General features: G+C 52.5%; 10 protein-coding genes across 10 annotated transcripts; 6 read left to right on the forward strand and 4 right to left on the reverse strand.

Annotated features, from left to right (window-relative positions):
* Nucleotides 1-629: 629 nt before the first annotated feature.
* On the forward strand, nt 630-1,433 carry AFUA_5G01040 (putative oxidoreductase, short-chain dehydrogenase/reductase family; the record flags this gene model as incomplete). The annotated part of the gene is made up of 1 exon (XM_743144.1): nt 630-1,433. One exon carries the CDS (start codon nt 630-632, stop codon nt 1,431-1,433), a length of 804 nt encoding a protein of 267 aa, XP_748237.1.
* A 1,360-nt stretch (nt 1,434-2,793) lies between these two features.
* AFUA_5G01050 (questin oxidase family protein) lies at nt 2,794-3,489 on the forward strand (the record flags this gene model as incomplete). Its single annotated transcript, XM_743143.1, has 1 exon — nt 2,794-3,489. The coding sequence occupies one exon, from the start codon at nt 2,794-2,796 to the stop codon at nt 3,487-3,489; it is 696 nt and encodes a 231-aa protein (XP_748236.1).
* Nucleotides 3,490-3,646: 157 nt separating this feature from the next.
* On the reverse strand, nt 3,647-5,860 carry AFUA_5G01065 (putative C6 transcription factor; the record flags this gene model as incomplete). Its single annotated transcript, XM_743141.2, has 3 exons — nt 5,285-5,860; nt 4,832-5,233; nt 3,647-4,777 (listed from the first exon to the last, which is right to left on the reverse strand). The coding sequence occupies exons 1-3, from the start codon at nt 5,639-5,641 to the stop codon at nt 3,647-3,649; spliced, it is 1,890 nt and encodes a 629-aa protein (XP_748234.2). The 5' UTR covers nt 5,642-5,860.
* A 297-nt stretch (nt 5,861-6,157) lies between these two features.
* On the reverse strand, nt 6,158-7,952 carry AFUA_5G01080 (putative MFS monosaccharide transporter; the record flags this gene model as incomplete). Its single annotated transcript, XM_743140.1, has 4 exons — nt 6,158-6,310; nt 6,508-7,158; nt 7,211-7,741; nt 7,791-7,952. 4 exons carry the CDS (start codon nt 7,950-7,952, stop codon nt 6,158-6,160), a joined length of 1,497 nt encoding a protein of 498 aa, XP_748233.1.
* A 521-nt stretch (nt 7,953-8,473) lies between these two features.
* On the forward strand, nt 8,474-10,120 carry AFUA_5G01090 (uncharacterized protein; the record flags this gene model as incomplete). The annotated part of the gene is made up of 4 exons (XM_077804710.1): nt 8,474-8,511; nt 8,587-9,413; nt 9,471-9,841; nt 9,904-10,120. The coding sequence occupies 4 exons, from the start codon at nt 8,474-8,476 to the stop codon at nt 9,979-9,981; spliced, it is 1,314 nt and encodes a 437-aa protein (XP_077660848.1). The 3' UTR covers nt 9,982-10,120.
* A 585-nt stretch (nt 10,121-10,705) lies between these two features.
* Nucleotides 10,706-12,360, forward strand: AFUA_5G01100 (uncharacterized protein; the record flags this gene model as incomplete). Its single annotated transcript, XM_743138.1, has 3 exons — nt 10,706-10,790; nt 10,947-11,460; nt 11,580-12,360. 3 exons carry the CDS (start codon nt 10,706-10,708, stop codon nt 12,358-12,360), a joined length of 1,380 nt encoding a protein of 459 aa, XP_748231.1.
* Nucleotides 12,361-12,438: 78 nt separating this feature from the next.
* On the reverse strand, nt 12,439-12,540 carry AFUA_5G01110 (uncharacterized protein; the record flags this gene model as incomplete). Its single annotated transcript, XM_743137.1, has 1 exon — nt 12,439-12,540. The coding sequence occupies one exon, from the start codon at nt 12,538-12,540 to the stop codon at nt 12,439-12,441; it is 102 nt and encodes a 33-aa protein (XP_748230.1).
* A 983-nt stretch (nt 12,541-13,523) lies between these two features.
* Nucleotides 13,524-14,885, forward strand: AFUA_5G01120 (uncharacterized protein; the record flags this gene model as incomplete). The annotated part of the gene is made up of 1 exon (XM_743136.2): nt 13,524-14,885. Exon 1 carries the CDS (start codon nt 13,821-13,823, stop codon nt 14,883-14,885), a length of 1,065 nt encoding a protein of 354 aa, XP_748229.1. The 5' UTR covers nt 13,524-13,820.
* Nucleotides 14,886-15,887: 1,002 nt separating this feature from the next.
* Nucleotides 15,888-16,573, forward strand: AFUA_5G01130 (uncharacterized protein; the record flags this gene model as incomplete). Its single annotated transcript, XM_743135.1, has 3 exons — nt 15,888-15,972; nt 16,170-16,309; nt 16,382-16,573. The coding sequence occupies 3 exons, from the start codon at nt 15,888-15,890 to the stop codon at nt 16,571-16,573; spliced, it is 417 nt and encodes a 138-aa protein (XP_748228.1).
* Nucleotides 16,574-16,679: 106 nt separating this feature from the next.
* AFUA_5G01140 (putative plasma membrane ammonium transporter (Ato3)) lies at nt 16,680-17,983 on the reverse strand. The gene is made up of 5 exons (XM_743134.2): nt 17,663-17,983; nt 17,513-17,613; nt 17,336-17,455; nt 17,102-17,277; nt 16,680-17,047 (listed from the first exon to the last, which is right to left on the reverse strand). The coding sequence occupies exons 1-5, from the start codon at nt 17,908-17,910 to the stop codon at nt 16,883-16,885; spliced, it is 810 nt and encodes a 269-aa protein (XP_748227.1). The 5' UTR covers nt 17,911-17,983; the 3' UTR covers nt 16,680-16,882.
* Nucleotides 17,984-19,338: the final 1,355 nt, after the last annotated feature.

Raw genomic sequence — 19,338 nt, forward strand, 5'->3', positions numbered from 1 at the left:
CTGGATTTGCGGGATAGCGTCATTGCAACTCAAAAGCCGCAAAACCCGATTGCCGAATAAGCACAGTGAAACGTAGTAAACAGGGACCGCTTTCAACTGGACTGCTCTGTCTTAAGCAGTCTTTTAGCTAGATAAATAGTACCTGCACCGGGATGTGGTGCAGACAGACGTCACCTGCCAGAGAGTGGACAGAGCCCGAAAGGGTACCAGCAGCAAAGAAGTACTACAAGTCAATCATCTCTGTAGTCAGTGTACTTGACTTTTTGTAAGACGTTCTACCGCACTACTAGAGACACTAAAGCAAGCCGTCTGCAGTAGCTGCATATTTCAGATTCAAAATAGAGAGAAGAAATACAGTGAAGCCCCCCGCATGTAGGCCTGATGCAGCGGATGCTGTCCGACAGGTGGACGACTCCTCTCAGAATCCACCAAGTCAGATGTGATAGCACAGTGTCACAGCGGTTAGTCCCCCGAGCAATGAGAAATATGACCGAGTCCGAGGCTGCCGAGCTACCTAAATAGTTGCCTTGCTGCTGGGCAGACGGGAATTATCTCCCTTCCTGCAGCGTTGATACACTGTCGTTCGTTCCCTTTCTTACGTGCAAATTCGTTGACACACTGCTCTCATCATGACCTTATCTGGCTGTGTGGTCGTCGTTGCCGGTGCATCCAAGGGCATTGGCAGAGCCATCGTCCTGCGTGCGGCCGCCGACGGAGCCAGCGTGGTCATCAACTACATGTCCGACGTCAAGGGCGCCAACGCCCTGGTCGCTCAGATTGGAAGTGATCGTGCCATTGCCGTGCGGGCGGACATCTCCAAGACCGCGGAGGTTGACGAACTTATTGAAGCCACAGTAGCTCGGTTCGGGCGGATCGACGTCCTGGTCCCCAACGCGGCCTATGTGCCCGAGAGCGACCTGCGGAGTGTCACTGAGGAGGACTTTGACCGCGCCTTTGCTGTCAACGTCAAAGGGCCTTGTTTCCTTGCGAAGGCTGGTGCACCCCGCATAAGTCTAGAGTTTGGAACCCATGCTGAAATTCTACCCTCCTCGCAGAAAGCCTTGCCTTACATGCAGCCGGGGAGTACGATAATCTTCATCTCGACGGACCTTACCGATGCGTCTTCGGTGCCACCACATTTCCTTCTTTACGTATCCACCAAGGGCGCAATGAACCAGATGGTCAAGGTCCTGGCGCGGGACCTAGCGGGCGCGGGAATCCGCGTCAATGCCGTTTCCCCAGGTGCAACGAGCACAGCGTCCTTTCACAAGGCCATGGACGAGACCCGGGTACAGATGATTGCGAGTCATAACCCGTTCAACCGGATCGCGGAGCCGGATGAGATTGCCGCAGCGGTTAGTTTGCTGTGGGGGAAGGATAGTGGTTGGATTTCGGGTCAGGTTCTGAGAGCCAACAGTGGTGGTATCGTCTGAAGTGGTGGTCCTGGCATGTAGAGAAGGTACCAAATGATCACAAGGGCTATAGAACAGCGTAGAATAGAATACATAGACTAGCGGTGTGAGAAATATGTCCATCCATCCGAGGTATATCCGTCATTGAAGGGTGTTTAGCCCGTGCCGTCTATTCTTATAGTACCCTTCCATTTCTCAATCGTAGAGTAAGCATGATCACTTGCCGAAAACATGATCTACCAAACACGTAAGATCTGTTCTAGGAGAGTCAGGCCACAAAAGATATTTCCTATTGGAGCAGAAAGTCACGTCTGAGGAAGTGCGTCCTTGCTGACTCGGACTTAAGAGTTCCTAAGCCCGAGATGATTTCATCCGACGGACCTCCAACAGAAGATGTTCGTCAGAGACTGCTGCACTTGACCAAATGTTTGCATAAGATCGTCGCTGCAGTATATGGGTGGGTTGAGTAACAAGAGGGAGACTTGACAGGGGGAACAAAGGGATATAAGCGCCGCCGTCACCTGGCCGAAGACCGTACTATTTAGACAGCCATATTAAGCAATATCTTTAGAATCTTGACAGTCCAATTTACCAAACACAAGCGTAATCCAAGCGTCCAGACTTTTAATAATGACTCCCAGCACTAGCCAAAAGTCTATCCGACTGCCTCCCGCGTCCCGCCTGAGGGACCTCCCGCCGGTCCCTGTTTACGACGTAACCAAGTTCCCCGATCCGCGAACCCAGAAGCTGCGAAGCCTCCTTGAACAAGGCCATGTGACGGTTGCACCGCTTCGCGACCCGGAACTGATCCTTCACAGTCACTTGCCGCACGTATGTTTTGCCCTAGACATATGGCTATGAGAGTCGTCCGTTGACCTTTGGGCTGCAGCTCCTTGGCTCTGCGTATGCGCTGGGTGCGGACAGCGACCAACTGACGAGGACATATGAACATGAGATTACCCAGTTGGTCCCGATTGCCCGGGGGTTCATCCGAGGCGAGGCCATTTCCAAGGAAAACTGGAGGGATTTTCTGACTCGTAAAGAGTGCGTTGTTATGCCCCTACAGGGAGGAACAAGTTACTCACTCTCCAGCCAGGTACACAATGGCATACCAGGACTTCTTCGATAACGAAGTAAAGGAAAAGCAGGGAGACTGGGGAAAGGTGCTTGAAGAGTACCTCTACTCGGGCACGGAGCCACTGGTGAACGGCTGTACCGGAGGCTGTAAGTGATTCACCCTCGACCGGGGATCGCAAGTGTGGTTGACCGGCAGCAAAAAACAGTGGGTCACCCGTTCATCCATCTCGCCTACGCGTACGAGTTCCGCAGCAAAGAGGTCGCGGCGCAAGCCCTCAGTCAGGGGTGCACGGAGTACAATGCTATGCATACCGTCCTTGACCAGGCACCACCTGACACATCGAAGTATAAAACGACCTCTCTGGCCGAGGTCTTTGAGAAAGTGCGGCAGGATCCACGCCTGGACGACCTGTTCTCCGAGCCTGGCATAGCCAACCTCGACGTCCTTTCCCAGGAGCAAAACATCGCTGTCGTGCTGGAACACTGGAACGCGTGGGAAATCACTGACCTTGTAGCCCAGTTTGAGGAATGCTGCGACCTGGCCGTCGTGCTGGCCCTGAGCAATGGGAACCGGCGGGACTCGTTTGACTTTTTCAATGCTCACATCATGACTGTGGCCCACGCGTTGCGAGTGTTGTGGCATTATGTCCCCACCGATCGCCGCGCCTCGATCTTGAAACAGTATGCCCTCTTCGGAATCATGACCTATATCTGCCAGTTGCGGCCCCGCTTCTCCCTCGATTGGATCGACGCCGTCGAGGTAGATGGCCGGGACTGGAATTGGGTGGTTGAGACCGCATTGGCGCACAAGTGGGCGCTGGATGCCCATTTCTTCAAAGTGGTGCGGGCTCCGAAGGTCTTCCAGGAGACGTTTGGTCGTAAGGATGACTTTTACCTCAAAGCAGCCATCAAGTATGTGACTGAATTCGCTGGATGGGAGGGATACGGCCAGGGTGTTGCGGGTTTCATTCCAAGCCGAGATGGATATAGACCCGAGTGATGGTTGTTTGAATGACGACGGATAGCAGAAGAGATAGCTACGAAGAGCATGTTCGTTCGATGATGTCGTCCGTGTATGCTAACTACACTTGTACATGAGTCCTCGAATCCATGACCGAGCTAGGTCCCTGGATTTCAGCGGCTAGTGTCATGAGGTATCAACGCCAGGTTAGCCCACTGTTAAATATTGCATGCAGCTCATCAAAGCGGTCGGTGAACTCCCCATACTGCGCCCAGGCGCTGATCTCCTGGTCCGGTAGTAGCGTGAGCCCCTCCGGGGCTAAAGCCGCGTCAGGCACAGGTGGCAGAGACTCCGGCAGTAGGGGGCGCTCGAGAGACGCCATGTCCATATAGAGGTGGGAATCGGGCGCTTGAAGCCCTGGCGCGTCGGAGTCAACCACCTTTTGTCGCGCAGCTCGCGCGTTGTTCATCAGACTGTCCATTGACGCCGAAAGCCAGTCATAGTGTGTCCCAACCGCCTGCTTCTGAAAGAGGTCATAGCTGCGCTCCACCGTAGGCCAGTATCTGTCCATCACCAATCGGTCCGTACAGACGCAGACCTCGGTCATGGCGACCACCAGCGCATGCCAGGGAAAGAATAACAGCCCGAACCAGCGCCAGGGTTGTCCTCGCGGATCGTTGAAAATTCTCTGACGTCGCTCTAGAATGTCGGCTGCGAGAGCGAGCATTTGAGGCGCCGGTAGCTCTGCAGGGACAAAGGTCGGACTCCTCTGGAGTGGGCGGAGGGCGATAAGTTGCAGGACAGCCGATATCTGCTCCTGTATCTGGATAGAGAACCAATGGAAAGGAACATTTTCGGGGTCACAGCCAGCCAGCAGCTCCTTCGTGGTACGACGGAAGTGGTCCACCGTCTGCTGTCGCTCCTGGATGTCGGTGATGCCTGGTTCAGCAAAGTGGGATAAATCCAAGGCCCGTAGAGCGCATTGGCCATGCGCAAACAGGATCAGAAGGGTCGCCTCCGTTGGCCCGCGTTGCGCAGCGGGTAAGGGATCCTCCGAGTCGCATCCAAAGTCGTCATCATTGATGTTGGTGAGCGAGTGTGTCTGAATCCAGGCAGACCGCATCATGCTTTCCGATCCGCGGTTCAGCGATGCCTCCAGGTCCAACCAGCCGATTACATGCCACAAGCGGCGACGCATCTCGCGTTCAAACGGCGTGACTGGAAATGGGGGATCGGTCATGTGCAGCGAAAGTGCTTGTGCGATGCGAAGAGCTACGCTGAGCATTGTCCAGACCTTTCGGCTGTGATCGTGGGTTCTTGCAGCCACCTGCGCCAAGAGTTAGCTAATCTTGCAGTCTCCCCGCCGCAGCCATGCACTGACCAAAGACAGGACAAATGCCTGCAATACAGTCAAATGATTCGTAACCAGAAAGTCGACCCTAGCGAGGGCTGTCATGGTTTCATCGTTGTATCTTGCCAGGACCGTCTCTTTCCTCTCGGCAAGCAGAGCGAGACATTGATCTTCAGCCAAGCTTGAGCTGGCCATATAGAACACGGCAGAGGCCAGAGCCGCAGGGACCGGATGCTCCGGAGCATAGTCCAGGTAGGGCTTTCCCTCCAGGAGATAGGCACACAGAGACGGCCGGTGCAAGACCTTCAAAATCGGGTCGACCTGACGAAGAAAGATGTCGACGAGTATCCTCCGACGCACTGGTTCCGAAGGTAGCTCGGGGTGATTCTCTGGGTGCCGTTCTCGGCTGTCGGCCGATTGTCGGATCACCGACTATTACTGCGGTCAGAGAATTGTCACTACTATCAAGGGCATACCGCTCACCGGCTGCAAATGAAACAAGTCTTCGGTTGTCTGCGCCCTTTCTGACGGTGATTTTGGCGATCGTCCGCTGCTAGGTATCGTATTCTCGCCACCGCTGCTGGACCCATTTCCCGTTCCTCTCTTGGAGTGGCTAAGGCCCTCTATCAACTGCTCTAGCTTCGCTACACGATCGCTCAGATCTTGCTCTCGGCTTATTGCCTGGTTTCCGGACCGGCCGCGTGGCCACCGCGGCCTCTCAACCACCACACATGTAATCCCATGCTTTAGACAGTTGGTGCAAGGGCTCTTCTTGTCACATTTTACTTTGCGGCGCGTGCAGGCCTGGCAGGTTAAGCGGACAGCCAACGCGGGAGGCATGACTGGTCGCCACTGGATAGGAGCTGGACTGAGCTAATGCAGCTTAGATCACAGCCGGGGATCATAAATCATACATAGAGCGCCGATTAATTGTGTCAGATGATTAAATGCGTGGAGATTGAGGAGAGATCAACAGCCACAAGGGTCTTGATGTTTGGCCCCGCAAAAGAATCCATCAAGGTCCTTAGGCTCTAAGGGGAAAAGTCATCGAAAAGTAAGGTAGGTATGGTGGAGGCTCCTACGAGTAAGACAAATCCGACTGCGTGAAGCAGTAGAGTCACATGACAGCTAACCAATGGGGCAGCTCATTTGTGCCTGAGGCAGATATCCGTGTTAATAAGCTGCAGCCTTAGACACCTTAGGCCCTGGGGCACTAGTCATGCCTCAGGCACTAGCACGGTACAACCCGGCATCAATAATCTGCCTCGCGTGTATTGCACTACTGCCTGTCATGCAACGCAGCTGGTCCATGGGAGAAATCATTGTATGGCCTTCAATAGGCTGAGTACTATTCTCTCAAACAGACGGCTTCGCGTCGTGATATAAAACTTCAGCAATACTGGGGCTCTCAGCAAGACCAAGGATCCTCCGGGCCTCCTCAATAGGTATATTGTACGGCATCGTCTTCTCCTTTTCGACTGGGTCACCACCCGCAGCGAAGATGACGTCCTGGAAACACGACATATCAGCGGACCAGTTTTGTTTCACTGCGCAGAGGGATACTCACCAGCTCCTCGAGACTCCTCTTTCGTGTTTCAACAAGGAAAAAGTAGATGATGGGTACGAAGCAGGCATTCAAAATGGCAAAAATGATATACTAGACGCACGTTAGATGACGGCCAATGAGGAACGCGAAGTAGTCGTACCGTCTTCCAGCCGATGTTCTGGAAAGCAGGGGGGATGATCATGACCACCACAAAGCAAAACAACCAGTTGCCAGCGCTGGCAAAGGCGTTGGCCTGGGCGCGGCATCGCAGCGGCGCAATCTCGGCGCTGTACAGAAAGGGTCCTCCCACCCAGGCCAGGCCAAAGAAGGTATTGAAGAGAAACAGGAATCCAGCAGCGGTCAGTTGACAGGTGCGCGAATCCGTGCTTTGAAGCCCGGCGATCACAGCAAAGCAGCTGGACATGCCGACGGTAGTCCACAGAAAGGCGCGACGGCGTCCAAGACCTTCGATGAGGAAAACGGACAGAAGCGAGCATACGGCATACTCCAGCCCTCCCATGGCAGCGATGAGGTGGGATGTGCTGGCCGCGAGGCCGAATGACTCCTGCAGAATCTTGTTGGCGTATGTCGAGACCAAGTTGATTCCGGACAATTGCTGCGCAGATTGCATGAAGAATCCAATGGCGACGCGATGGAACATCTTGGTCTTCCCGTTGCGCAGCATCTCTCTATAGGAGAACGGAGCGAGTTCGCTCTGCGCTTCGAAAGAGGCAATGATGGCATCGCGTTCAAACATCAGCTCCGGGTGGTCGAGGGGCAGGTTTCGGAGCTTGGACAGGTTGTACGCGCCCTGCAAATTTGTACGGTCAGCGAGAAGCCTCCATCATGGAGAGAATGCACACCTCTTCAACCAGACCGTGCTTGATCAACCAGCGAGGGGACTCGGGAAGGAAATTGATGAAAACAAAGACGATCAAGGCCGGAATGAGCTGGATGCCGACGGGGGCACGCCATTGTGCTTGTCCCTTTACAAAGAAAAACCCATAGCCAACAAGTTGGCCACAGGCGACGCCGAATGTCTGTAGACCACCCTCAATCATGACCCAACGCCCGCGACTATGCGCTTTCGCACACTCAGACTGCCATGAGGGGATCGTGGCTACCTGTAACCCGAGCCCGATGCCGCTGAGGACGCGACCAACCGTCAGCTGAGATAGCGCCCAGGCACTGGTCTGTAGCGTGCCGCCGACCAACATGAAGAGCATGCCGAACCAAACGGTCAGCCGACGACCGAGGCGATCGCCCAGGTCCAAGCACGCGAGGGCACCGGCAAGAGCACCAAGTTCAAAAGAGGCGATCACGATACCCTGGATGTTGGCGTCTTTCATCTCAGGAAAAACGGACGTGAAGGACTCTTCGGTAATGAGACCACCCTATTTGTTCTTAGACCGGGGTGCATGTCCCATTGGGAAGGAGGTATACCATAACGCTCATGTCGTAGCCAAAAAGCCAAAACGCACATGTTGCAATGCCTGCGACGAGAAAGTTGAGCGTCAGACCGGACGCGCCCATGTGGGCTGTGTATCTGGTCAATGGGAAGATGGCCATGATTGAGACGGATGACGAGATTTTGACTTGGAACATATCACAGACAGCAACTGAGCGTCCTGCTTGATTCCCACCGACCTGAATTTATAGATTTTCAGAATCTGGGGTTTGATCGTGGCGTAGTGCCAAACCCCAGGCCAAACAGGGTCCGGGGAGTATAAACGATAGACTCCTCGGAAGGCATGCAGCCCCGAGAAGGTTGGATCCTGCGGAAGGCAATCATCCCCGAGACTAGATTCTCCCCCATTGTCTCCACAGGTCTATACTGACTTTGGTAAGTCTGGAGACTCTCCAACGGAAAACCCCCACAGAACTCTGCATGACCGCATCCACTTGAGAAGATGAAGTGCGGAGAATGGCAGTAGGAATGAGTGGCTCTGTCTCCGGAAGGGAATTGTGTCCGATGTGCCCGGTGTGGGAGGTGAGTGTGTGGTGGGGGCGCGATATTGTCGAGCTTTCTCCCAGCAAGATATATAAAGTATGCGCAGCATCATGACGACCTTTCCCTCCCTGATCTGTATCTTAGATTCCACATTCCCTAAACGCTAGACCGCACGATGCCTTCCGCTTTGGACCTGTCCGGCGGCAGCCCACTGTAAGTATCAATACCCGTTGAATGCACTCAGTCTTTTGCCCTTGACACTGCTGACATGCGGCTGGGCTCCAACAGTTCGCTAAAAGTCATTGGACACAATGCGGGAACGTCCATGGACGGGGTCGACCTCGTCCATGTCCACTTCACCCAGGACAGCCCGAAAATGCCATTAAAGATGCAGCTCCTGCACTACGGAGAATACCCGATGCCAAAGAAGCTCAAGGCGAGAGTCATGAAGCTCATCAAGGAGAACAAGACGACACCGGAGGAGATGGCTATCGTCAACATTCAGCTAGGGGAGGTCATTACCGACGCCGTCAAGTGGTTCGCACAGGAGAACAACTTCAGCCTAGCATCGGACGTCGATCTGATTGGTGGCCAGGGCCAGACGATCTGGCACCTTCCCCTGCCCGAGCTCTTCGAGGGCAATCAGAGCCGTGCTCATCTCGACATGGGCGAGATAGCCATCATCGCCGCGGGCACAGGCGTCACCTCGCTTGGCAACTTTCGTGTGTCCGAGATGGCTCTTGGCCGACAAGGCTGCCCGCTATTTGCAGCTCTCGACTCCCTCCTCCTGAGCCACCCGACGCTTAATCGTGCGGTGCAGAACATCGGCGGCATCGCAAACTTTTCCATCTTACCCCGTGGCGCTGTTGAAGAATGTTACGACTTCGATACGGGACCTGGCAACGTGTTTATCGACGCTGCGGTGCGGTACTTCACCAACGGTGAACAGGAATATGACAAGGATGGTGCCATGGGCCAGAAGGGCAAGGTTGACCAGTCTGTGGTGGATCGAGTACTACAGGGGCCGTACTTTGTGCATGATATACCCAAGACGACTGGCCGAGAGACGTTTGGGGATCGGATGGCGGAAGACATCTGCGATGAGATGCTGGCGCGTAAGTTGACTACTCCAAGTAGGGGCTGTGTATATCTGACAGAGGGTGTCAATACAGGCGGCGCGACGCCAGAGGACTGTGTCGCCACCATAACTCGCATCACAGCGCAGTCCCTGGCTGATGCCTACGAACGCTGGGGTCCGCCAGGGGGCGTCGACGAGATCTACATGGGCGGTGGTGGGTCGTATAACCCTAACATCATCAACTACCTAAAGGAGCGCATGCCCAACACACGTATTGTCCCCATCTCCGAGATTGGGATTCCTATCGGAGCAAAAGAAGCTCTCGGCTTTGCGTTATTGACGCATGAGTGCTTCGTCGGACGACCCATGATTGTGCCCAAGAGGACCGAATCGGACCGTCCCGGGGTGGTGGGCCAGATCCAGCCGGGCACGAATATGCACCGAATCCGACAACATGTTGCGCAGGTAAGTAGGGCCTTCTAGCGCTATCTAGCTATCCAGGAGCATGCTACTGACATTGAAGACAGTTTTGGGGCGACTTCCCTGCGGAGGATGTGAAATGTACAACAGAAATGATTCTACTCCCTTCTCTGTGCAGCTCATAGCATACTACAACAAACCTGCTGGCGACGGAAAGGAAATAGCAATCTAGTAAAGAGTGCGAGGAGTCTGGCATTCTAGGTGGTTATAGTCATATTCCACTTATACCTAGTTAAGTTAATCACAAATAACTACGAAGAACGTCCCCGAAACTAAACTTACATCTTTAAAGGCCAAGTCACTTTTAAAGTAGTCATTTACACCTGCTCTTGGCTCCCTTCATGTCCCTGGCCATCCTGATCCCGGAATAACCCCATTATAGCCGGAATCCGGGGTGCAGCGACGGACATATGGGGCACATGCAGTATGATCTCCATCTACAGATTATAATCAATCATTCTTTGAGTTACACACTATGCCAGTGTGACCAGCAGTTGCCCACTCTCTACTTGCAAAGGACGAGACGTTTATCTACATTTCGTGGTGAGTCCGAATGGGAATGTTGCAGTGATTTGTAAGCCACTGTCCCTTTCCTAACTGAATCTTTTATCTCCCCACAGATCCAAGGTGTCCGCGCATTTCATTTAATACTCCTCACGGATATATTCACGTACATAAGTAACACAGTCACAATCGCGCAACTGAGTCATCGGGAGTTCGGCACCTGGCAATGCCGCCCTTTCGGGAATCCATCTCGAAACAAGTGCGCGGGCCTAGCTCGAGATCCAAGTTAGGTAGGTGGTGTATGGAAATGCCATTGTGTTCATAACAGAAACGCTGATATTGGGTATGAAGCATGCGATCAGTGTCGTAGAAGCCACGTCAAGTGTGATCAATCACGGCCTTGCGCTCTATGCAAGCGACGAGGGATCGAGTGTTCCCTTTGTCAAGAGGTCACTTTTACCGCGCTCGAGTTTAAAGCACCCGCCGCTGGCCTTTCAAGGAGCTTTGTCTCAAATACAGTAGATAGTCCAGGTGAGCAGAGCCCACGAGACGGCAGCAGAAACACTCTAATGCCTTCAAGTAACAGCGACCTTTGTGGACGAAACGGAAGAGGTCGCCGACCTATACCAGGTCACAGATGCGAGCATCGAGGTCTCGAGCGTCGCATTAGACCAGCGTCCGTCGCCACGGCCTGGACTGTCAAGCCACGGTACCCCCATCACGGATGCCACTGACGCCTTTTTCCTCTGGCGATACATCGACTTCATCGGGCCGCGCTTCGACATGTTCGACGATGCACCGCGGTATTTCTCGACCGTCGTGCCGCAGCTCGCTCTCAAGGACCCGCTTGTCCTGCTCGCCTGTGTCGCCGTGGCAGCCCGCCAGTACTCCCTCGTCAATGACCAGCAGCAGCACAGTCATGAGCAGGCTTTGACATACTACAACGCTGCCATTCACCTGCTGTCCAAACGGCTGCACGATAGCGGGCCAGACCCAGCGGTATTTGCGAGCTGTCTGCTGATAGCTCATTGTGAGATGGTCGAGAGCAAGGCCTCAGCCTGGGACTTGCATCTCAAGGGGACCGGCGATCTTCTCAAGATGTATGGGTGGCATGGGATGAGCGGCGGTTTGGCTCAGGCTGTATGTCCCATCTCTGTATGCTGTGATCATGTGGCTAATCTGCAACCGTCTATACATAGTCATTCTGGATTTACTGCAGGATGATTATCCTTGCCTCTCTTTGTGCCGGCAAGCCGGCAGCCTTAGAACCGAGAGAATGGCTTCCTGGGGGCGTATTCTGTGATCCGCCGACGTGGACTCTCAAATCATGGCAAAAGAAGGTCGTTTTTCTGCTCGGGATGGTTCACGATTTCTGGAGTCGCACGCCTCCCGACGACATGGATCGACCCACTAAGCAACGCCACGATGCCCAATGGAAAGAGCTCGAAGCGGAGCTAGTGAGCCTCCAGACCCAAGCACCAGCCGTGTGCTCACCGATCAGCATTCTACCTCCAAATGGAGAGGACACTCCCTTCCAGTCTGTGCGGTACTTGAACGGTCCCGTGTCCGCCGCATGGCAGATGCTACACACTGCGTTTCTCATCCACACAATCTGCACGCCTTGCTCGCCGGCGAGTAGCCGCCTCTCTGTGCTCTCCCGCCCGGACGTGACTGGCCGAGCACAGATGTACGCGCGCCAGATCGTTGCCAATTCGCTGGCGAATCGATGCACCATCGCGTGGGCGAATGCCGTCCAACTCCTCACTCTTGCGGGTCAGTGTCTCGTGGTGGAGGCGGAGCGGAATGCATGCGTCCGCGTTCTGCAAGAAATCCAGCAACAGACAGGCTGGAACACGCGAGCGAGCATCGACAGACTTGGCGCTGCGTGGGAGAATGCTTGGAGCTATGAGTCTCGGGGGAGGCACGCGGCGGTCGGACAGGTAGATGCTGGGAAGCTGCTGTATCATGTTTGGCTTGGCGAGGAGAGAAGGCCAAGCTAGATGACTCTGCTCTAATCTCCATGATAACAATTCGTAACCCTTGATGATGACAGCCAATCACCTTATGCACTTCTGTCCTCAAAAATTGTCCAAAATTTCATCAATAGCTTTCATGAATGGAATCTCTTTCATGAGAGCCGGTCGTCCGATATCAACCTCTGAAATCACGTTTATCTCCATTCTGGTTTTGGCAGTCTTTCCTTCTACCAGGCCATATGAGCGCGCTCCATTACACCCTATTACAGTTATGTATTCCATTGCCCCTGTAGCAATTCTTAGGTGGCAGCCTGACGGGATCGGGGGTGGATACTCGAGATACCGACTCTGTTGTTGCAAACTGTACATTGGAATATAGATTCACCTAGTTCAAGCGTCACATACTCGCAATGGACTGAGGTCAGAGCACCGCAGCCCGACGATTCCAGTGCTCGGCCTGTCCGTGGAGAAGTTTTGTGAGTAAATGATGTCCCTGGTGTTGAGAAAGAGCATGCAGACATCCACTTCTACAACGGGTATGACCTGGAGGACGAGCAGGGGGCACCTGCAGTGATACGACCGGATGGGTATGTCGTGGCTGTTGCCGAGTTTGGAGATGTTGCTCGGCGTAGACAGTGTCCGCATCCCTTGAAATGGAGGAGGAGATCTCGATATGAAAGGTGGAGGTAAGATTCAGGACGATATTTATATCGAGAGAATAAGTGCAGAAGAAACAGTCCTGGGTTTCATCATGATTTGTCTGCCCTTTGTATTCTTGAGGAGTAACGCTGTTGATTCGCGGATTATCATCAGAGAGTCTGCCGATCATCTCCGGTGGAGGTCTCAGAGCTCAATGAGCGTTTTCGACAGTCTTCATCGTGCACTTTTCTGGGCTCGGTGTTTTGGCGTTATTCTGCTCTGGCCAAGGCTCCCTAAGGCCACATCCCGCTCTGCAAGGAAAGGCCAGCTCCTGAAGTCACCGCATTTTGACCTGACAGGTGGGATTTGAAGGGCGCACGGCACTTGCAACACCAGAGGTTTGGTGGATATAGAGCCAAGAACCGACAGAGTCGTACAGGGGGAGAATCATGCTGGCTCCCGACTAACCGGCACGGACTGCATCCAGCACCGCCCCAACGAGACACATATCGGTCGTCTCCCCACATTTCCACTCGACAATCCCACCTAATATGAGCTTGTTGCCAAGAGATGTTCTGAAACAAGTGGTGGGAAGTCTCGTTCGCTCATATGTCTCGGTGAAGTCCTTTTCGGAGTGATAATATACCGCTGAGTCGCTTGCCTAGAGAACTGACTCTCCCCGAAACGTCTTGGCAGACAAACCTGGATACTCGAGTGTTCCCTCATTTTTCCCAGGGGGCCGAAGAAGGTATATATACTGTGGATATCCTCCACGAAGCGAAAGAAAAGAAGCCATAGGCTCTTCCTCATCCTTGCCAAATACACCTGTACAAACCCAATTCATCATGGTTAAATTCGCCATACTCACAGGAGTAATCGCCCTGGCCACGACTGTCTCCGCTCAATGTGGCTCGGGTACCCCAGATGCCACAGTCAAAGGCGCAGACGGTTCGTACACTGCCACTGTGGGGTCTAAGAAAGTGTACTCGGGTGCCGACTATTACACCGCGATCCAGACTGCCCTGGACGCCATCAGTTCGGGACAGCGTCTATCGGTCATTGCATCGGGATCCATTGGCACCAACGTCATCAGCATCAGTAGCGGCAAGACATTTGAAGGATGCGGAACCATCGACGTGGGCTACAAGCGCGCACGCGGCGCGATCGAGTCACTCAACACAGACGGAGTATCCATCCCCTACCTCACCGTGACCGGCAACCCCTACTTCGGGATGCGGTTCTACGGTGTCAAACGCCTCTCTCTCGGCAACATCACCATGAAGCTGAGCGGAGGACTGGGTATCCGGTTTGAACGTGACAAGGCCGCCAATTCCGACGTCAGCATGGACACTATCACGGTTACCGGAGCCGGAAGTCATGCCGTCGAGACCTGGAACATTGACGGCCTCACCATCAACAAGGTCGTTGCGCGCGACGTGGGCGAGTGCGGCCTGTTACTGCAGACAACGACAAACGCGAAGGTGGGCCTTGTGGACGGCGACAACGTTGCTGCTGGGACTGGCTACGCCACTTTCCGCATGGCTAATGCCAATGGCCGACTCGCTGATGGGAGCTACAAGACGAACGTGTTTGTGGACAAGGTCGTCTCGCGCGGTGGCGGCCGTGGTGTCTTTTGTGTCTCGGAGTCGGGCGGTGTTGAGATCAGCAACGTGGATCTGGCTGACAATGGGAACAATGCTATCCTCATTGAGAACTGCTATGGGGTGTCGATTCGTGGGGGGACTGTGAAGGGCGGTGGTGAGGTGCGACTGGCGGCTCGCGACGAATTTAAGAACAATCACGATGTGTCGATTACGCTGAAAGTGAATGGAAACACTGTGAGGGAGAACCCCTGCGGTGAAAACATCACCTGGAACATTTCCGGTGATGCCAGTCTTAATGTCTGTTAGACGAATTGGTCCTGGCAGGTGGATGACGAGAGCCACAGGAATGTCTATAGCCACATCTCCCCATTCAGATAAATGTCCAAACTCCTCATAAATCTGCTCCTCTGGAAATACTTGTACTTTCTGGGGATCGACGGTGTGAATCTGTTACGACCTTCATGGTACTGACTGAAGAGAGTGAATGATCAGCCATGGGGACTTCCGAGTAAGTAGCCTTGAGAGATGTTAACTATTAGTTTCTTTATCACTTATTTTGATCTACCAAAATATCTATAAGTCTTTCTTCCATTAGGCTCAACCCTCAAGAACCACTGTTCAACCCGTCTCTGCCTATATCTCGAAGTGTAAGTGTTGTGCCAGCGCTAGGGTTCGAATCTGTGCCAACAGGAATAGGATGACCAAACCTTGAACCTGAAAGGCTGCCTCGGGAGCATCTGCTATACTCTGCAATATCGGTACCGACAACTTCGAGCTGTTGAAGATGGTGTGACGTGATGAGTACGTGACAGGGTGGGAAAGAACCATACATGATATATGATTGTATATCTCAGTAATGCTAATACAGGTCTTGAACTGTCCCAGCAACGCTTCTTCTGTTAATTCCACCATGTCTCCAAAAGGCATCTCACTTCCACCCTCTCAAATACTTCAGGAATTCTTCTCCAAACCTTCTGTCTTTTAACGAGCTTCGCAGTACAATCCCGATGGCCTCCCCACATGCACAGACTGTGATTAATACAATCGTCCGACAAATCCCCACAATCACAGCTTCCACAGAGATCGTTTACGAAGACGTCGCTCCTGAGGACGGGGATCTTATTACTCGCTCGCTTGCTGAGTCGGCCGTCGTCGAGCAGCATAGCGCGAGGTAAGCCTCATCGTACACTTATTTATGTGCCAGCTGACCTGTCTATCCAATGCCCCAGGATCAATTTCAACTCTCTAACCAAAACATTGTGGGTGAGAGTATTTCCCACGGAGCTCCATGACGTGCAACAGAGATGGATGCGCTTCACTTCCTCCGAATGGCGCGCCAGCGGTCTCCTCAACACTGCGGAAGATGAGCTTCTGGACCTAGGGGTCGGGACTAGTATGTTTAGTTCATTGAATGCCTATTCGGAGAATGTTACCAAGTGATTCCAGGGTTCAGCGGTTTTACCGGCCAATATACGTTGTTTTCGAAAGAACCAGATCTGTTTCTACGGCCAGATTCAAACCCCTTTCCTCTAATTGTTATAGAAAGCGGATGATGGTCCGAATCATGGCCACGTTTACACTCCGACAAAGACTTATGGTTGAACGGATGTAATCAAGTAAACGCCGTCGTCTTGCTTAAATGGTCTAAAACCTCCAACGACAGAGTGAAGGGTACCGCTGAAGTTTGGCGCAGAGGTGTCGGTGGGTGCGGTCTTACCGCGCATACAAAGGTGGGCATTTCGATATTTGTTGAAGTGTTTGAACTTTCATACCTCCTGAAAAAACTGATACTACTGGATTAGATTATCTTCCCTGCCCCTAATCCTGCGCCCGCTCCTGGCACTGATATCATCGAGTTCAGTAGACAGGATCTCTTTGGTCACCACATGCGTCCGGGAAGAAGCCTGACCGACGTGTTTCCGTTAGATCTGGAAGATCTGCGGGATTTTGCTCGAGAGCGGCTGATGGTGTTAATGGGACTTACTCCGGCTTGAGTATCTGCGTGTTACAGGCAGAGCACAACATGTTTATGTGAAGAGAATACGATTGATAGCGTGGCATCAACAGTTTCAGTTTTAGTGGAGACGGGTATTTGGGGTATTGCTTTCCAACGCGTACTGTGGCTAGATAGGTTCTGTAAAAGCCCATTCTCTCTCTCGTCTAGGTACCTATCAATCCATGCAGCTTCATCGTTCAGTTGCTTCATGACTTCTTGATGAATCTAATGACAAAGTTCGAATAAAGCTCACAACGCCACGGCTTGTATATGTCCTGCACTAGTCCGAATGCCTTTACTGCTTCTCTCAAGCCTCAGCTTGCTTCGAACGCATCCTCTGGCTCCGCCCTGGTATCATCGTGCTGAGATCGCCAACGGGAAGTGAGACGGGGAAGTCGACGGCCTCTAGGATTTGTGTAATGAAAATCCACCAGATTGGTATGCATAGCGCAAAGTTGAATGCGCCGCCGGCCTATGTGATTAAGCTGTCAATCGAGCGAAACCCACGAGGACAAGATGCACCCACCACTTGCAACTTCTCAGCTAGATGAATATTCCCCGCGGAAACGGAGAAGAAAGCACCGGCGAACAACCCAAGAGTGATCTCAAGCAAGAAGAGCGCGGAGAAGAGGCAGACGTTGGTTCGAAGGGAGCATATCATGTATATGAAGGTTATGACTGTCAGGGCCACAAAATAGAATGCTATTGAACCGGTCAACCATAGCCAATGCCAATGCCACTTGCCATTTGTTTAACAAACCTATGCTGGCGTTATACATGGGTGTCTGCTGTCCCTCGAGGAAGTTGCCCGTGGACGAGAAATGGATTCCAGTAGCGAAGAAGGGCATGAGCGTCGTTCCCTGGACGATCCAGAATGTTCCTGTAACGAATGTATAAGTATTTTGCCATGCCTTGGATTTAATATGGACATGCGTACCGTAAGTGAAGAAGAGCGCGCATGAGAATGTGTTGCCAATGATCCATTCCCCAATCCCACCGAATATCTGAACCATTCCTCCGAAGAAAATCAGGACAGGACTTAATCACGGTCAGTGTCTTCTCCAGTCTGGACAGGGGATCCTCGTACATAATGGCAGCTCCATTGCCCCCGGCTCCCCTCCATCCCATAACAATACACGCGTTGGTTGTGGAAGCAAGCAAGAAGCCCAGCAGAGAGATTGGTGTAGGATTTCCCACCTTCTTGCGCAAATCCCCTGAAACCGTGGGACTCTTTGGATTCAAGTAGAGCTTCTCAAATGCCTCTCGAGAAATGGGCAGGAAAACACTCTCCGCCGTTTGCATGCGACGAAGGGTCTCGTCTGACTTTTCATTCATAACACCGTTTGACCTGATATTTGGTGGGAATAGTCGGAATCAAATCAGATGGTGCTGAAGAGCAGAGGGGAGCACCTCCGGACAAAGCGTTCCAAGACGGCATTATATAGACATTTACCTTCCTCGTAGTGTATGAATACCCCTTGGCTACATCATCAACCATGCATGCAGCACATGGCTCTGCCTCATCCCGGCGATCTCAATACTCCCACTGGGGACTTTTCCGGGGAAACGCGGGGGAATCAGCACAAGTGGGTCGTCTCCAACATGGCTTCCCCGCAGCTTGTTGGGAATTGAGCAAATGCCGAGAACATGGCAATAATACATATGGTTATTTCTGCTCTGCAGACAGCTTATCTCCTTGTTCTTTACAGAGGGATCTCAAAGCACTCTGAGGCTGACCTCCTCCCGATACTTTGTCTAGAACCTAGTGAAGTTATGCTATTCTCCACAGATCCTCTCCTGTCCATTATCTCAATGCGCCGCTACATTTCTTGAGAGTCCCTTTGGGGACATCTCCAGGTGGCACTCTACCGAGGTCAATTGTTTACTTTGGTCAAGACCCACTCGAAATGTTATAGTCTAATCTAAGCTCCGCCATAAGGCCCTTGTTTTGGCTCAAACTTACTTCAAGGACTTGGCGAAGGTACCGGCGTCCCTAGAAGATTAGACGATGTTGCAAACTATCGAATAATATGTCGACCCACGCAACTTAAACGTGGCTGGACAACCATATCTAGTGTAGCTGCGATAATAGTGCACTGCGTGCCAACATACTATTGCTCAAAGTTTCTACTAGCCTAAAGACTACAATGCAGGAAACTCAAAAGCTGTAAATGCAGATAGGCTGGTCTGGTCTGGATTGAGAACTACTGATCATTAGGTCATGCCCCTCCGTTAGTACTGCTGTAAAATGGCGATTTTCGTTGCCTGATCATACCAGCTTGATCTTCCTGAAACTTAATCCAGTTTACCGCAGCTCTCAAACGTACTATTGCCTGATCTTGGGAAGAAAGAATAAACTAGGGTCAAAGGATATCTCCAAGCATGTATTGGCCAGCCCCGTCCCCAAGACAACGGACGCTGAACATGTCACCTGCGAAATCCGGACGATGCTGTGGCGACTGCTGTCCCTGAAGGTTGTAGCGCTAAGCGCTGGTAACATAACTTGCCAAGAGGACCAACCTTTTTTTGTCGGTAATATAATAGAGGGACTGTGTCCCATTTGCACTGTGTTTCCTTTCATAGAGTTTTCACGCTGGACCGACACATTTTGTCGCTTTGTAAGGTAGCGGCTAGCTACGACTATTTTGATACGACGAACGGTGACTATTGCAACGTTTCCCTTTGGATGAATTGAACTGCCAAGTATATCTCGGCAAAAAACCGCTGCACCGGTCGAGACGTATATACTGGCAATATGCCCTG

This window comes from Aspergillus fumigatus, chromosome 5 (genome assembly GCF_000002655.1).
Source record: "Aspergillus fumigatus Af293 chromosome 5, whole genome shotgun sequence".
NCBI lineage: Eukaryota > Fungi > Ascomycota > Eurotiomycetes > Eurotiales > Aspergillaceae > Aspergillus > Aspergillus fumigatus.

What these genes read in the sequence shown, in the direction of transcription:
- AFUA_5G01140 (XM_743134.2), bottom strand. Translation starts at nt 17,910, where the DNA reads ATGAATGAAAAGTCAGACGAGACCCTTCGTCGCATGCAAACGGCGGAG. An exon ending in CGCGCTCTTCTTCACTTACG is followed by an intron (nt 17,456 to 17,512) that starts GTACGCATGTCC and finishes CATTCGTTACAG; the next exon opens with GAACATTCTGGATCGTCCAG. An exon ending in CATGTATAACGCCAGCATAG is followed by an intron (nt 17,278 to 17,335) that starts GTTTGTTAAACA and finishes CCGGTTCAATAG; the next exon opens with CATTCTATTTTGTGGCCCTG.